Raw genomic sequence first — 16,213 nt, 5'->3', positions numbered from 1 at the left:
TGATCGGTGTATGTGTGCGTATGTATGTATATATATGCACACACACTGTTCTTTGTGTTTCTCGTTTATTATATTGTTTACCGTGTACTAGCCAATTCCCATCTCATACCATCAAAGTCTCCTTTATTCAAGTTCAGGACCCTCGTCTCTGAATTAACTGTGTCACTCTCCATCCTAATGCAGAATTCCACCATATAATGGTCACTGTTGCCCAAGGGGCTTTGCACAACAAGATCGCTAACTGATCCTTCCTCATTACACAATACCCAGTCTAGGATGGCCTGCCCTCAGTCGGTTCCACTACATATTGGTTTAAAACCTATCCCGTATACATTCCAGGAAATCCTCCTCCTCAGCACTGTAACCAGTTTGGTTGGCCCAAACTATATGTAGATTTGGGGATGACACAAAGCTGGGTGGCAGTGTGAGCTGTGAGGCGGATGCTACGAGGACGCAGGGTGACTTGGATAGGTTGGGCGAGAGGGCAGAAGCATGTAAAGTTATCCACTTTGGTGGCAAGAACAGGAAGGCAGATTATTATCTGAATGGTGTCAGATTAGGAGAAGGGGAGGCGCAACGAGACCTGGGTGTGCTTGTACATCAGTCACTGAAAGTAAGCATGCAGGTACAGCAGGCAATGAAGAAAGGTATTGGCATGTTGGCCTTCATTGCGAGAGGATTTGAGTTTAAGAGCAAGGAGGTCCTACTGCAGTTGTACAGGGCTGTGGTGAGACCACACCTGGAGTATTGTGTGCAATTTTAGTCTCCTAATTTGAGGAAGGACATTATTGCTATTGAGGGAGTGCTGCGTGGGTTCACCAGGTTAATTCCCAGGATGGCAGGACTGACGTATGATGAAATAATGGGTCTACTGGGTTTGTATTCGCTGGAATTTAGAAGGATGAGAGGGGATCTTATAGAAACATATAAAATTCTTATTGGACAGGGTAGATGTAGGAAAAATGTTCCCGATGTTGGGGGCGTCCAGAACCAGGGGTCACAGTTTAAGAATAAGGGGAAGACCATTTAGGACTGAGATGAGGAAAAACTTTTTCACCCAGAGAGTTGTAAATCTGTGGAATTTTCTGCCACAGAAGGCAGTGGAGGTCAATTCACTGGATGTGTTCAAGAGAGAGTTGGATGTAGCTCTTTGGGCTAAGGGAATCAAGGGATAAGGGGGAAAAGCCGTAAAGGGTTACTGATTTTGGATGATCAGCATGATCACATTGAAGGGCAGAATGGCCTACCACTGCACCTATTCTCTATGTTTCTATGTTTGTTACTTTAAAGAAGTCACAAAAATTGTCAGGGTCATGGTAGATGTCTAGCCCTAACCCATGAATTGCACATATGCGGATAACACGCATATTTACTCGCTTCCCGCTCCCTTCAATGATTTCAGCTCAGAGCCAGTTCTCACCTCCCTGTTGAGTGCTTGGAAATTGCAGCTGATTTCCAGTCTTATTCAGTGGCTCATTCCAGTGGAAGATCATTTAAACCGTTTTAAATTCTGAAGGTGTTCAGCAGAGTGAGAGGAATACAAACTTGTTGGATGTGCATCTAATCCTACTGAGACTGTTGGACATTGACCACATTGAGCTGCCCGCTCCCACTTATGTCAGCCGGTATCATCAGTCATTGATTGACCAGTGACATTGTTTGATGTGGACCTGATCGATATGCTGACGTGGATCGTGGTCCCAATCCATTTTGTGACTTTATCAGTAAGTAATCTCCACTGCGATCTGCTCTAGACAATCTAATTTTGAGCCTATGATTCTTTCACAGGCAGCAATATTTTTAAGATTATTGTTGGCGATGTTGTAATCAGAGTAGTAATTACCAGGCCTACAACAATGGTTCACTGAATTAGCCAGTCATTTACTAAGGAAAGTTAACAATAGCCAGCATTCTTGAGCTGAATGCACTGTTTGCAAATCAAGGAGGTCAGAGATTCAATATCTGAATTATGCTGTGCTAGCTGGCCTCAGCCAAGAATGTGATATGAATACTAAGGTGTTCTCTGGAGAACACGGATAGGTGATGTTTCGGGTTGGAACCCTAGTTTGCCCCTAATTTGTCGACAAGTGTCCCGCTGAGTTACTCCAGCATTTTGTGCCTATCGACAAGTGACAAGTAGCTGGGGGATTTGAGGGGAACGTGGGAGGAATAGGTTACATAGAAAATTAGTGGGGAATAACATTGCTTTGTGAACTGGCATGGGCTTAAAATGGTCACTACAATGTGGTTTGGATAAGATGGTTTTCCACACAGTCAGTTTTGTGCAATGAAGCCTGGAGTTAAATGCCTGTGGCGCAGGCTGCAACTTTTGCATGCTACCTATCACATGCCTACTGTAGCTCTGCATTTGTTTGCACCTGTATTATGCATGTTCTCCACTGGCTGGCTGCACACACCCTTTACCCTGCACCAAATGCACAGTTGGCCCCAGAGTTAGCCGACATCCAATTTGCTATATATAGTGTTAGATTAAGAACGATGAAATGCAGCTCAGTCTTGCAAACTGTGGGATTCATCTGTGAAGCATTATGGTGCTCGAAATCATCATTTAGCCAAACTGCCAGTGAATGGTTATTTTTAAAAAGACTAATTTCAGCTTACACTGCCACCCAGCTTTGTGTCATCCCCAAATCTACATGTTTATCAGGAAACACTCTTTATTCTTTACAGATAGTTTAAGAATCCCAGGAATGTGTGCCACTCATGATCTGGAATCTGGCAATGCATTGAAGCATATTGAATGTTAACAATTAAATTATTGGGCCACATCACATTGCTATATCCAGACTTATTATACACTGGCATGTGAATAAGCCTGCTATGTTAGTGATCCATGCTTGAGCTCATTTGTACTCAATTATACATGGAGAAAAGATTTTGGTCAGATTAAATTACATTTTGAAAATGTTCTAGGCTACAATTATTTTAAGTTACTTTCTCGAGGGCTGCTACGTTCACTACTGGGTGAAAAGCTGGATTAGCAGTTGGTATTTTGAGTCACATTATGATAGAGGCAAATGAACACATCCCACGTCTGTTCAACAAAACAATTTCTGAAGTTTGCTGAAGAAGGCTCTCGATCCGAAACGTCACCCATTCCTTCTCTCCTGAGATGCTGCCTGACCTGCTGAGTTACTCCAGCATTTTGTGAATAAATACCTCTGAAGAACCTTGCACTTCTGTTTTTCTAACTTTCTGAACATACCCATCGATTCATCCTGTGTACAATTCTGCACTTGCCCACTGCCGACTATTAATTTGAAAGGAATTCGCTGTTGTTGCCAGATGACAAGTAACAGCACCAATTCAAAGGCATGTCTAAATGTTAAATCACAAAAAAGATGTTAAGAAGCCTGGACTGGAATACCTCACAAGGCTGTGGTGGTGAATGTTGCAGATTGTTGGCATTAACCTCACATTTTGTTTGAATCTTTTGAATGAGTCAGACAGATTGCTCATTTACCAAAGTTCTTTGGAGGGTTTGTGCATGAATAATGTTTACTTTAAAGCATAACTTTTCCAATGTCATGTTGTTGATGAGGAATTGGTTTACACGCCAAAACTTTACCCTAAAAGTTACTGGTTTTGCAGAAAATACATCTTCATTTCTGAAAATATTTCAGGTCATGTTTCCTTTTTTAACTGTTGGGAAAGATTTCGCTCAGTTTCTTGCACTTATAAACCAGAATTATGGGACAAGAAAGTTATCATTTTGGGCCCATGCTATGGTTTCCTCCTTTCTGGTTCCAGAACCAGGGACCACAGTCTAAGAATAAAGGGGAGGCCATTTATAACTGAGATGAGAAAAAACGTTTTCACCCAGAGAGTTGTGAATTTGTGGAATTCTCTGCCACAGAAGGCAGTGGAGGTCGATTCACTGGATGAATTTAAAAGAGAGTTAGATAGAGCTCTAGGGGCTAGTGGAATCAAGGGATATGGGGAGGGTTACTGATTGTGGATGATCAGCCACGATCACAATGAATGGTGGTGCTGGCTCGAAGGGCCAAATGGCTTCCTCCTGCACCTGTTTTCTATGTTTCTATGTTTCAATGCAAATGTGCTGAATCATGAGGAGACAATAATTGTAGCAGTTGAAGGTGTAATGTGCCTTGAGCTTGTTACCACTAGGATTGGTATTCCAGTGGTCTATGATTGGCTTCCCATTCTCCAAAATCAAAAATCTTTAGCTCATCTAAATGCTTAACCAATCTAATACCTCATAAGTAGAAATGAAACTTCCCCTCCCATTCCCACACTGACCTTTCTGTCCTGGGCCTCCTCTGCTGTCAGGGTGAGGCCACAAGCAAATTGGAGGAACAGTACCTCATATTTCGCCCGGGCAGCAGTATGAATATTGATTTCTCTAATTTCAAGTAACTCCTGCATTCCCTCCCCCTCTCCCTCCACCCCCCCCCCCCCCCCCCCCCAGGCATCCTACTAGTTCCACTGTTTGCATTCCTCTATCCTTCTCGTTAGTACGTCTTCTCCAGCCAACAATGCACCATTGTGGGCCCCACCCTTCCTTGGTCATCTGTTGCCAGCACTGATTTGTTTTGACCTTTTCCTACCTCTAGTTCCCTCCCCTCTACTATCAGTCTGAAGAAGGGTTTCGACACGAAACGTCACCCATCCTTTGTCTCCAGAGATGCTGCTTGACCTGCAGAATTACTCCAGCACTATGTGTCTATCTTCTAATAATACCTCAAGACTTTGCCTCAGCTGACTAACATTGAATCCCATTCTCACAATATGTTAAATTGAAATGTCCATTCTTACTTTGAAGATTCTGGTTGGCTTCACCTTCTGAATCTCTGTAACACCTTCTGTCTGATCCGAGCTTTCAGTTCTTATTTCAGCCACATATATGTGCGGCCTCCACTTATCCCACAGGATTGGATCTAACTCGTGGAGCATGTGTGACATTTGCTCTCTAAACTTCCGTCTCTCTTTGCGAGATCCACTTCCTAGAACATTGACTTCTCTAACTTCAGATAGTCCCTGCTTTCCCTCTCCATCCCCTCCCTCTTCCCAGTTCTCCCACTAGTCTTACTGTCTCCGACTACATTCTATCTTTGTCCCGCCCCCTCCCCTGACATCAGTCTGAAGAAGGGTCTCGACCCGAAACGTCACCCATTCCTTCTCTCCAGAGATGCTGCCTGACCCGCTGAGTTACTCCAGCATTTTGTGTCTATCTATGATTTTATATGAAAGATAGACACAAAATGTTGGAGTAACTCAGCAGGGCAGGCAGCATCTCAGGAGAGAAGGAACGGGTGATGTTTCAGGTCGAGTCCCTTCGTTATATGTGTATCTAAGGTCACATCTCAGGCTGCAGGGAAAAGACCCAACCCATCCAGCTTCTCCTCATAACTCAAACCCTCCAGGTCTGGTAATATCCTTGTAAATCTTTTTGCACTCTTTGCGGTTTAATGACATCCTTCAACTAGCAGGGCGACTAGAACTGCACAGAATCTGTAAACGTGGCTCTGCCACCTTGTGCAGATGTAACATCATGTTCCAACTCCTCGACTCAAATTAGTTCAGTTTAGTTCAGAGATAGTGTAGAAACATGCCCTTTGGCCCATGAGTCCGCGCCGACCAGCGATCCCCATAGACGAGCACTATCCCACACACTAAGGACAATTTACAATCCTTATTGAAGCCAACTAACCTACTAACCTACGTCTTTGGAGTGTGGGAGGAAACCGGAGATCCCGGGGAAAATGCATGCAGGGCACTGAGAGAACGTACAAACTCCGTACAGACAGCAGCCGTAGTCAGGGTCGAACCCGGGTCTCTGGCGCTGTAAAGCAGCAACTCTACCGCTGTGCCACCCTGCCCACCCAGGGCAGCCCTGACTCCACTGTCCATACACTGATCAAAAGCAAGAACGCCAAATGCCTTCTTCACTACCCTGTCAATTTGTGTATCAACCACCCACTTTAAACCATTTTGAGATTAATTCCATATTTCATTCTCCCTCATTCGTTTTAAATCCTCCCAGATCCGACCACTCACTTACTCACCAGGGGCAGTTTAGAGTGGGCAGTTTAGAGTGGCCAATTAACTTGCCCATCCATGCATCTTCGGATTGTGGGAGGAGACAGCCTGTGATCAAAGGAACAACGTGCTGACTCCACACAAACAATGCCCAAGGTGAGGATTGAACAAGGTCTCTGGCACTGTGAAGCTGCAGCTCTGCCAGCTACACCACAGTGCACCACCCTCCAGTGTGGATTCATACATTCATTGGTCACTATAATTTGTGACTTTGAGTTTTAGTTTTAGTGTAGAGATAAAGCACGGAAACAGGCCCTTCTGCGCACCGAGTCCGCAATGTCCAGTGATCCCCGCACATTAACACTATCCTGCACACACTGGAGACAATTGACATTTATACTAAGCCAATTAACCTACAAACCTGCACATCTTTGGAGCGTGGGGGTAAACTGAAGATCTCGGAGAAACCCCACGTGGTCATGGGGAGAACGTACAAACAGCACTCGTAGTCGGGATGGAACCCGGGTCTCTGGCGCTGTAAGGCAGCAACTCTACCGCTGCGCCACCGTGCTGCACTGCCACCATTATATTGTCATGGGTGTTTGAGTGTGTGCATGTAGGCGTGTGTGTGCGTGTGGGTATGTGTGCATTTGTGTGTGTGTGCATGAGTGTGTGTGGGTATGTGTGTGTGTGTGTGTGTGTGCGTGTGTGGGTATGTGTGTGTTTGTGCGTGTGTGGGTGTGTGTGTGGGTGTGTGCGTGTGTGGGTGTGTGTGTGCGTGTGGGTATGTGTGTGTGTGGGTGGGTGTGTGTGCATGTGTGTGTGTGTGGATGTGTGTGTGCGCGTGTGTGTGGGTATGTGTGTGTGCGTGTGTGGGTGTGTGTGGGTATGTGTGTGTGTGTGTGTGTGCATGTGGGTGTGTGTGTGGGTATGTGTGTGTGTGCGTGTGTGTGGGTATGTGTGTGTGTGTGGGTGTGTGCATGTGTGTGTGTGGGTGTGTGTTGGTGTGTGTGTGGGTGTATGTGTGTGTGGGTGCATGTGTGTGTGGGTGTGTGTGTGGGTGTGTGCGTGTGTGTGGGTATGTGTGTGTGTGTGTGTGTGCGCGTGTGTGGGTGTGTGGGTATGTGTGTGTGTGTGTGTGCATGTGTGTGCGTGTGTGGGTATGTGTGTGTGTGTGCGCGTGTGTGCGTGCATGTGTGTGTGCGGTGTGTGTGTGCGTGTGTGCCTGCGTGGGTGTGTGTGTGTGTGTGTGTGTGTGTGGTGTGTGCGTGTGTGGTGTATGCGTGCGTGCGTGGGTGTGTGTGTGTGTGTGTGCGGGTGAAGGCGCATGCACATGTGAAGAGGATCAACTTTTCAATGATAAGATGAAAAAGACATGGGGGATGAGATATTCAGAGAGAATCATGAACTGATTTAATCACAATATTGAGCAATATCTCACTGGGCAGAAATAAGTGGGTTGCCCTCGGAGGCTGATTAAGATTGACATATTTGTTGGAAAGTGTATGGTGATTCAAGATTGTAAAAGCACAGATGAGTTTGCAGTATATTTCCACAAGGTGAGAACTCATATAAGTCTCTTTCATAAATGGACTCAATAACTAAACCGCTACAGCTCATTGGGGGCAATGATCTGTAATGACAATGGGTCACAAAATGTTTCGTCCTCCCTGTGGCTGATTCCTGGTAACACATTGTGGGTGAGCCACACTCTGATGCAGCACTTTCTAGAGGCATACCATGTAACGGGCAGCCCATGGGACTGAGACACGGAGAATCAATAACCAGAATGTATCCTCTTAAAGAATCAGTCATTGAGACAAGGATGAGAGGGGATCTTATAGAGAGGTATAAAATTATGAAAGGACTGGACGAACTAGATGCAGGGAAAATGTTCCCAATGTTGGGGGAGTCCAGAAACACAAGCGTGCACACACACACATATACACGTGTAACCACACACGTGCACACACACAGACAGTTATAAAGGCCTTGCAAACAATTGTTTCCTGTCATTGTGATGTTGCTCAACACCATTCAGATCAAAAAGGAAAGCATTCTTTTCCTGCGCTGGTCTGGCCTGCACTCCTCACACGGTAAGAATAACGGGTAGGCTGTTTAAAACTGAGGTGAGAAGGAACTTTTTCACCCAGAGAGTTGTGAATTTGTGGAATTCTCTCCCACACAGGGCAGTGGAGGCGAATTCACTGGACGAATATAAAAGAGAGTTGGATAGAGCTCTTGGGGCTAGCAGAATCAAGGGATATGGGGAGAAGGCAGGCATGGGTTACTGTTACTGATTGTGGATGATCAGCCATAATCACCATGAATTATGGGCTAAAGGGCTCGAAGGGCCAAATGGCCTCGTCCTGCACCTATTTTTTATGTTTCTAGGAGACATTTTGTAACTCACTGTATTATAAGTCCTTGCAAGTAATTACCGCAATGGGTTGTGGATTGTAAGTCTTCTAGATGATATGGATTATGAAAGAGACTTGTGGACATTCAGGCATTGAGAAACAGACTGAAGAAGTCATATTGCAGTGACTGTGGGGATGCAAGAGACAGCAAGTGCTAGAATCCTGAGTAAAAAGCAAAGTGCTGGAGAAGAGTCCCAAACTGAAATGTCATCCATCCATCTCCCTCCACAGATGTTGCCTGACCCGCTGAGCTCATCCACCACTTGTTTTGTTACTTTTGATGGCATTGGTTTCCTAAGGCTTCTTACTGTGTCTGTATTAAGATGTTGCTCAATTTCAGTGACGGATGCTGTACACCCAAGGATGTCCATTCAGTGGTGAGTCAGGCTCTCTCTCTACTGGCCCGATGCAACTGGATTTGGTTCTGTTATTTAAATGAATGAGCAGTCTTTGGTAGGCCCCTGCCAAACTTTGACATCACGATGTGCAAAATGAGTGATTGTTGTGGAGGCAGAGGTGCTTTCATTGATCTTACAGACCTCCACCACACTATTGCCAGCAGACTATTGCCACCATCCCCACTTCATTTTAGTATTGGTGTTGGATATTAAACTATGTGAGATGCCCGAATCTTCTCCATGTAATGAAAATTAGATCCAATTTCAGCCTCGGGGCATCAGATGTTTTGACTTCAAGAATGAACGTTAGCTATTTTCTAGGCCATATAGCAATAGCAGATTGACCAAATAGGATCAAAGGCTTGGCCATGGCCTGCAAGCTAGTGTGTTCCCCTTCATGTTCAACGTTTGTTGCTGGGGCAAACGCACTATAGAGCAGATACTCTTTGAAACAGGTATATTACAGGAGATGCAAGTAATGGTCAGAGAGGCACATTGAGTTTAGTTTAGTTGAGAGATACAGCGCAGAAACAGGCCCTTCAGCCCACCGAGTCCGCACTGTTCAGCGATCCCTGCACATTAATACTCTCCTAGGAACAATTTACACTTATACCAAGCCAATTAACTAGAAACCTGTTCCTCTATGGAGTGTGGGAGGAAACCGAAGATCTCAGAGAAATCCACGCAGGTCACGGGGAGAACATAGAAACTCCGTACAGACAGCACCTGTAGTTGGGATCGATTCCCAGGTCTCCGGTGCTGCAAGCGCTGTAAGGCAGCAAGTCTACCGCTGCGCCACCGTGCTGCCCTGGTCTTGAAAGATACAAATGTTGTCTTTTGGACTGCTTTAGCCGTTTACCAAAATGTTGCATTTTAAATCTTCCAGGCAATAGAAAGAGATGTGTTTGGAGGTGGGAGGAAATATTAAAATCACATCTTCATAAAGCAGGAGGGCACAGTTTCTTTGGAGCCCTAATTTTACAAGCTAATAAAATAATAGTTGAAAGACACATGAATCTTTAAGTCAGTGTTTCCTTTATTTCAGCTTTTTTTAAAATATTTTTCTTTTGTTTTAATAAGTTGTTTGCACCTGTCCTTGAAATTGTACAAGAAAGAACACTTTTGGAGAGAGATACCTCTTTGCTGAAGTGAAATATGTGAACCTTTGGTAACTTCTATGTTTGCTCTGAGAAAAGAAGAACATTAGTGGTGGAGGGTCTGGATTGATAGAAAATAGTTTATAAACAGTTTGATCTCTCTTCACAAGTACTTCTTATAGCTAATCATTTTACATAGTTAAGACAATACAAAAAGACAGTTATATTTAACAATGAAGGCCCCTTTGGAAAGCTGTGATTATGTAGTATGACGTATATTTTTGCATTTTAAAAACCCCTGATGAAAACAATAACTACAACTTTTTACAATGTCAAAACATCCTTTTTATTAATTGAAAAGTGAAGTGTATAAATCTTTAGTGGGAGGAATTGGGGCGGGAAAAGGGATTACTTTCCAATTCCAATCAGTAGTTTGGTAGTAGAATGGGATATCCCATAAAGTGATTCCAATAGCAGAACATACTGCAATTTATTTTGTCAATTCTACTACTTTTAACAAGACTTAGGGAAAAAGGTTAACTTGGTGAGTGATCTGTGAAGCAAAATTGATACTATTGGTGGTGAATGTAACGGTGAGATTCTTCTAGTGATTAAAAAGCCTGGATACATCATATACACATTTTCAGTACTTACATAAAAACACCAAGGAAATAACCGGTTGATTATTAATTATTAATATTTAAGAACCTGGGTTGCAGTAGTTGGTTAGTAGCACCATGGAAAAAATGCCTCAAAAACAAACGAACAAAAATAAAAAGATGTAAGCCATTGTTATGTTTCAGTCCATTACTCTTAATTTGACAGAAAGTGCCGTATGGAGATCACCCTGAAACAGAAGAACTGGAGGCATCACTGTTTCTTGTTCCACAATGCTCAGTTTCTCACACACTCCTTTCGAAAATGCACTGAATACTCTTTACATGAGGTACGTACAAACGAATATTATGCGTGTACAGTTTTTTTTTGTTTTTGCGTTTGTTTTTGCTCTGCACAATAGCACCATTGTAAATGGAAGACAAAGCACCCTACAGTTTTTACTTATTGAGCTGTTTTCCTTCTTCTTCTCACTCGATCTTGGCTGATGCCTCACTACCGGGGGCCAATGCATTACGTCCTCTTCATACACACTTGACAGCGGCTGACACGGGTCCGGAGCTCGCCTGCTTTCAGAGTCTCAGACTGGGGTTTACTGTTGAAGAGAAAGGAAGCAATAATACAAAATCCTAACTAAACAGGAATAAGCAAGAGACTTGCAAAGCAAAATGGACATTCTTTCAGCTTATCACAGCATCCCCCAAACCTTCTGAAAGCTCAGATACAACTTCAGAAGAGGAACAGGTTGCTGGAATTTAGAAGGATGAGAGGGGATCTTATAGAAACATATAAAATTATAAAAGGACTGGACAAGCTAGATGCAGGATGTTCCCAATGTTGTGGGAGTCCAGAACCAGGGGCCACAGTCTAAGAATAAAGGGGAGGCCATTTAAAACTGAGGTGAGAAAAACCTTTTTCACCCAGAGTTGTGAATCTGTGGAATTCTCTGCCACAAAAGACAGTGGAGGCCAATTCACTGGATGAATTTAAAAGAGAGTTAGATAGAGCTTTAGGGGCTAGTGGAATCAGGGGATATGGGGAGAAGGCAGGCACGGGTTACTGATTGTGGATGATCAGCCATGATCACAATGAATGGCGCTGCTGGCTCGTGGGGCCAAAAGGCCTCCTCCTGCACCTATTTTCGATGTTTCTATGAATACAGTGTCATCACAGTAGATCCCAATTTAAGTAGCACATTGTATCCATTCATGCGTTTTCCAGTAAGGTCATGAGGCAATGGCCATAACTGGGAATGGTCAGGATTTATCCTCCACCAGACCCTTCTCCAGACCGGACAGGTCTGAACCTGAAACGTCACCTATTCCTTTTCTCCAGAGATGCTGTCTGACCCGCTGTGTTACCCAAGCCTGTGAGTATCTCTGAATCCTTACATTGTACTGCTGCAGTATGAAGTACAGATAGTTCTGCTATAAAACATGCTATAATGCTTGGTGGATAAAACACGATGGACGAATTATGGAAAATAATTTAGACAATAGACAATAGGTGCAGGAGTAGGCCATTCAGCCCTTCAAGCCAGCACCACCATTCACTGTGATCATGGCTGATCATTCTCAATCAGTACCCCGTTCCTGCCTTCTCCCCATACCCCCTGACTCCGCTATCTTTAAGAGCTGTATCTAACTCTCTCTCTTGAAAGCATCCAGAGAATTGGCCTCTACAGCCTTCTGAGGCAGAGAATTCCACAACTCTCTGGGTGAAAAAGTTTTTCCTCATCTCCGTTCTAAATGGCCTACCCCTTATTCTTAAACTGTGGCCCCTGGTTCTGGACTCCCCCAATGGGAACATGTTTCCTGCCTCTAGCGTGTCCAATCCCTTAATAATCTTATATGTTTCAATAAGTTCCCCTCTCATCCTAAACTCCAGTGAATACAAGCCCATTTGCTCCAGTCCTTCAACATATGACAGTCCTGCCATCCTGGGAATTAACCTTGTGAACCTACGCTGCACTCCTTCAAAAGCACGAATGCCATTCCTCAAATTTGGAGACCAAAACTGCACACAATACTCCAGGTGTGGTTTCACCAGGGCCCTGTACAACTGCATTACAATTTGTATTACACGGGCAGAATTGGTCGTAACAAGATTTCAATCAGGAACTAAAGAACCACTTAAATGTTCATTTGGAAATTGAAAAGCAGGAAAAAAAAAGTCTATCTTAGAAAAAACAGCCTGGGAAAAACTGTTTACATTTAACCTTCCTGCAGTAATCAGATACCATTATCTGTTAAGGTGACAGGCTATTAGTTTCATCACAGGTGGCCACAGAAATTGGCAAGCATTGCTTCTATTGACTATTGTGCAATGATACTCTGTTAAACAATGTAACATATAGTCATTAGTATTTGTAGCTTGCAGTAACAAAAGTAAATTTAGAACTATTAAAAATATATTTATATTTGAAAATCCAGCAGGAAAAATAACTGGGACTCTGAAGGTCTTTGGCCCCTAACCCCCTCCTCTTCCTTGAAACAATCGTAGTCATGACGTAATTTTCTACTACAGCCATGATCACATTGAATGGCGGTGCTGGCTCGAAGGGCCGAATGGCCTCCTCCTGCACCTATTGTCTATTGTCTACATGATGTTTCTAACGATTGTATCGCAGCAGAACCACCTGAACAAGAACAACCAGTGGAGGCAATTTAAAATCTGTTTCTAATTCATGTCTGAATTTTCTGCAACCTTTTGCCACCCATCAGAGCCGTGGGTAAAATATTCTGACATGATTGATAACCAAGCTAATACTGATGTGTGGATAATGCTGATTATGCAATGTGTGGTGAAATCCAGCCCAGATATCTTCAGTCAATGGATGGATGTGCATCAGAGTTGAGCAAAATGCGATTTTCACTGGGCTGGTGCTAGGGGTGCCAACTATCTCACTCCCAAATAAGGGACAAGGTGACGTCACCGCCCCGCGCCCCACGTGATCTCACCCACCCAGCAGCCACGTGCTCCCGTTCCACCAATGGCGGCCGCCCGGGCCGGGAGGCGGGTTGCTACGCAACCTCTGTTAGGTGGTGTCTGCGCCTCTGGGCCTACAGCGCCCCCCCCCCCCCCCCCCCGGGCCTAATACGGGACAAACCAATTTAACCCAACATACGGGATGTCCCAGCTAATACGGGACAGTTGGCAACCCTAGCTGGTGCTGAACCTGAAGGCGTGAACAGATTAGCCCAAGGAGCAGGCTCTGGCCAGGAATAGTTATTGTGATGATATCAGAGTGAAGAATACCTTTGAAGAAGAGTTAGTGTTTCCCAACGTATCTCCAATGTTTAAATCCGTGGTGTTAAACAGTTGCTCAGTGTTTAATGTCAAGATTCATCTACACAGGGATTGTCTATGTGAATTTAAAACTAAGGACTGCCAGGGACTGGAAGCCATTAAATGAGCATGTTCTGAAAATAGTGTTCATGATGAGAAAATAAACAAAAGCATTTGTTTGTTTATTGATTGTGACAGTGGCTAAAACCGAAAGGTGCAGTCACCACATTTAGACTGTTCCTTACCTGAACATCTCCGAGGGTTCCACTGTGGCTAGCCAGAAGCTATACGAGTTGGCATAATAGTTGCAAGTTCCCCTGCCGTGGCATTCAATGAATGGCGCAGATCGGAATTCCTCCAGACAGGAACCAGGAGATGCCAGAGCTTGACCAGATCCTTCAGCACCAGCACTTGTGTGCTGCAAAAAACAACAGTAGTGGTCAGAAGGAATAAGGTCGGGGAGGTGGCACAGCGGTAGAATCGCTGCCTTACAGCGCTTACAGCGCCAGAGACCCGGGTTCATAGAAAACATAGAAAATAGGTGCAGGAGTAGGCCATTCGGTCCTTCGAGCCTGCACCGCCATTCAATATGATCATGGCTGATCATCCAGCTCAGTAACCTGTACCTGCCTTCTCTCCATACCCCCTGATCCCTTTAGCCATAAGGGCCACATCTAACTCCCTCTTAAATATAGCCAATGAACTGGCCTCAAGTACCTTCTGTGGCAGAGAATTCCACAGACTCACCACTCTCTGTGTGAAGAAATGTTTTCTCATCTCGGTCCTAAAAGACTTCCCCCTTATCCTTAAGCTGACCATGGGTGCTGTCGGTACGGAGTTTGTACCTTCTCCCCGTGACCTGCGTGGGCTTTCTCCGAGAACTTCAGGTTAATTGGCTTGGTATGAATGCAAACATTGTCCCTAGTATAGGATAATGTTAATGAGCGGGGATTGCTCAGTGCACTGATGGCCCTGTTTCCACGCTGGATCTCTAAACTAAACTCTGACGTCTCAACGCAATGAGTGAATCAATGTCTCATTGTCAAGAGTACTTTTTGCTGATCTTTGAATGACGCTAACCAAAGCTATTCATCACAAGGAATTAAAATGAAGCATCTTATTGTTATTGTGTTAAGGCATGTAGGGATGGAATGCCAAAATGCCATTACACTGGTGTAAGTCTTAGAGTTTTAGACCTGTTTCAGCAGGAGATTGTAAGTCCTTTAGATCCGGCATTATAACCGCACAAGACCTTGTTGCAGTGCGCAAAATTCAGCAGAAGGCTGCTCCCATTTCTCATCCACACAACAGAATCTACATTTCATAAAAACCCTTCACAGGCTGTACAGCATCCAAAGACATCCTCAGAGGGATGGGAAAGGTGTTGTGGAACTGTGTGCCCTTTTTTTTTCATTTTAAATTCTTCATAACAAGACCACTTTGTCAACTTAACTGGATTGTTTATCCAATATTACATGGAATGTAACCTAATGCATTACCACCTCAGCTTCACCCTAATGGTCATCTCTTCTTGGTTCCTCTGCGCCTACAAGGTGACTGGAACTCAAAGCAAGAACAATGTAACATTACTGGGCGGTGGCGCAGCGGTAGAGTTGCTGCCTTACAGCGAATGCAGCGCCGGAGACCCGGGTTTCATCCCGACTACGGGTGCTGTCTGTACGGAGTTTGCACGTTCTCCCCGTGACCTGCGTGGGTTTTCTCCGAGATCTTCGGTTACCTCCCACACTCCAAAGGCGTCCATGTTTGTAGGTTAATTGGCTTGGTAAATGTAAAAATTGTCACTAGTGGGTGTAGGATAGTGTTAATGTGTGGGGATCGCTGGTCGGCGCGGACCCGGTGGGCCGAAAGGGCCTGTTTCCGCACTGTATCGCTAAACTCTAAACAATATTGGGATTATGAGCTTCTTTGTGCCACAGGAGTGATGATCAGTAATGTGTACATGTGTTTCTATAATTATTTTTGTTTGGTGCTGGGTGATGCGACAATGTTTCTCTTTAACGCAGGTCCAGCGGGCAGCAAAGGTTCTCCAGGCGGTCCTGGGCGCCCTGGTCAGACCGGCTCCCCCGGGCAGCCTGGATACAGGGGTGAGAAGGGCGACTCAGGTAGACCATTCGATCGATCACCTGGCCTTCCCGGGCTAAGGGTTTGTCTTTCTCCTCCTCTGAAATGAAAGGTCCGGTATTTCTCATGCTTGGAGATGACCTTGTAACTTGCGTATTTCAGGACTTACTTCACAAGTATTAATGCAGAGGGGAAGGTTGCGTTGTTTGAATGGCTTTTGCCAGTTGACCCTTCAGTTTTATATGTATCTTCTCCTTCAGCAGGCTGAAGAGCTTACTTGCCTCACACTTTT

At 44.6% G+C, this 16,213-nt stretch overlaps 1 protein-coding gene across 3 annotated transcripts in view; it reads right to left on the bottom strand.

Moving 5' to 3' along the window:
• Nucleotides 1–9,868: 9,868 nt before the first annotated feature.
• col4a5 (collagen, type IV, alpha 5 (Alport syndrome)) overlaps nucleotides 9,869–16,213 on the bottom strand; it is a 272,955-nt gene continuing 266,610 nt past the window's right edge. For all 3 annotated transcript variants that reach the window (XM_078412094.1, XM_078412097.1, XM_078412096.1), the window contains exons 52-53: nucleotides 14,085–14,257; nucleotides 9,869–11,146 (exon numbers count right to left, since the gene is read on the bottom strand). In XM_078412094.1, the coding sequence (XP_078268220.1) occupies nucleotides 11,065–11,146; nucleotides 14,085–14,257 (255 nt within the window). In that variant the 3' untranslated portion in view covers nucleotides 9,869–11,064. The remainder of the gene's footprint in view (nucleotides 11,147–14,084; nucleotides 14,258–16,213) is intronic.

This window comes from Rhinoraja longicauda, chromosome 15 (genome assembly GCF_053455715.1).
Source record: "Rhinoraja longicauda isolate Sanriku21f chromosome 15, sRhiLon1.1, whole genome shotgun sequence".
Lineage (NCBI taxonomy): Eukaryota > Metazoa > Chordata > Chondrichthyes > Rajiformes > Arhynchobatidae > Rhinoraja > Rhinoraja longicauda.
This window is presented reverse-complemented; position numbering and strand designations above follow the sequence as displayed.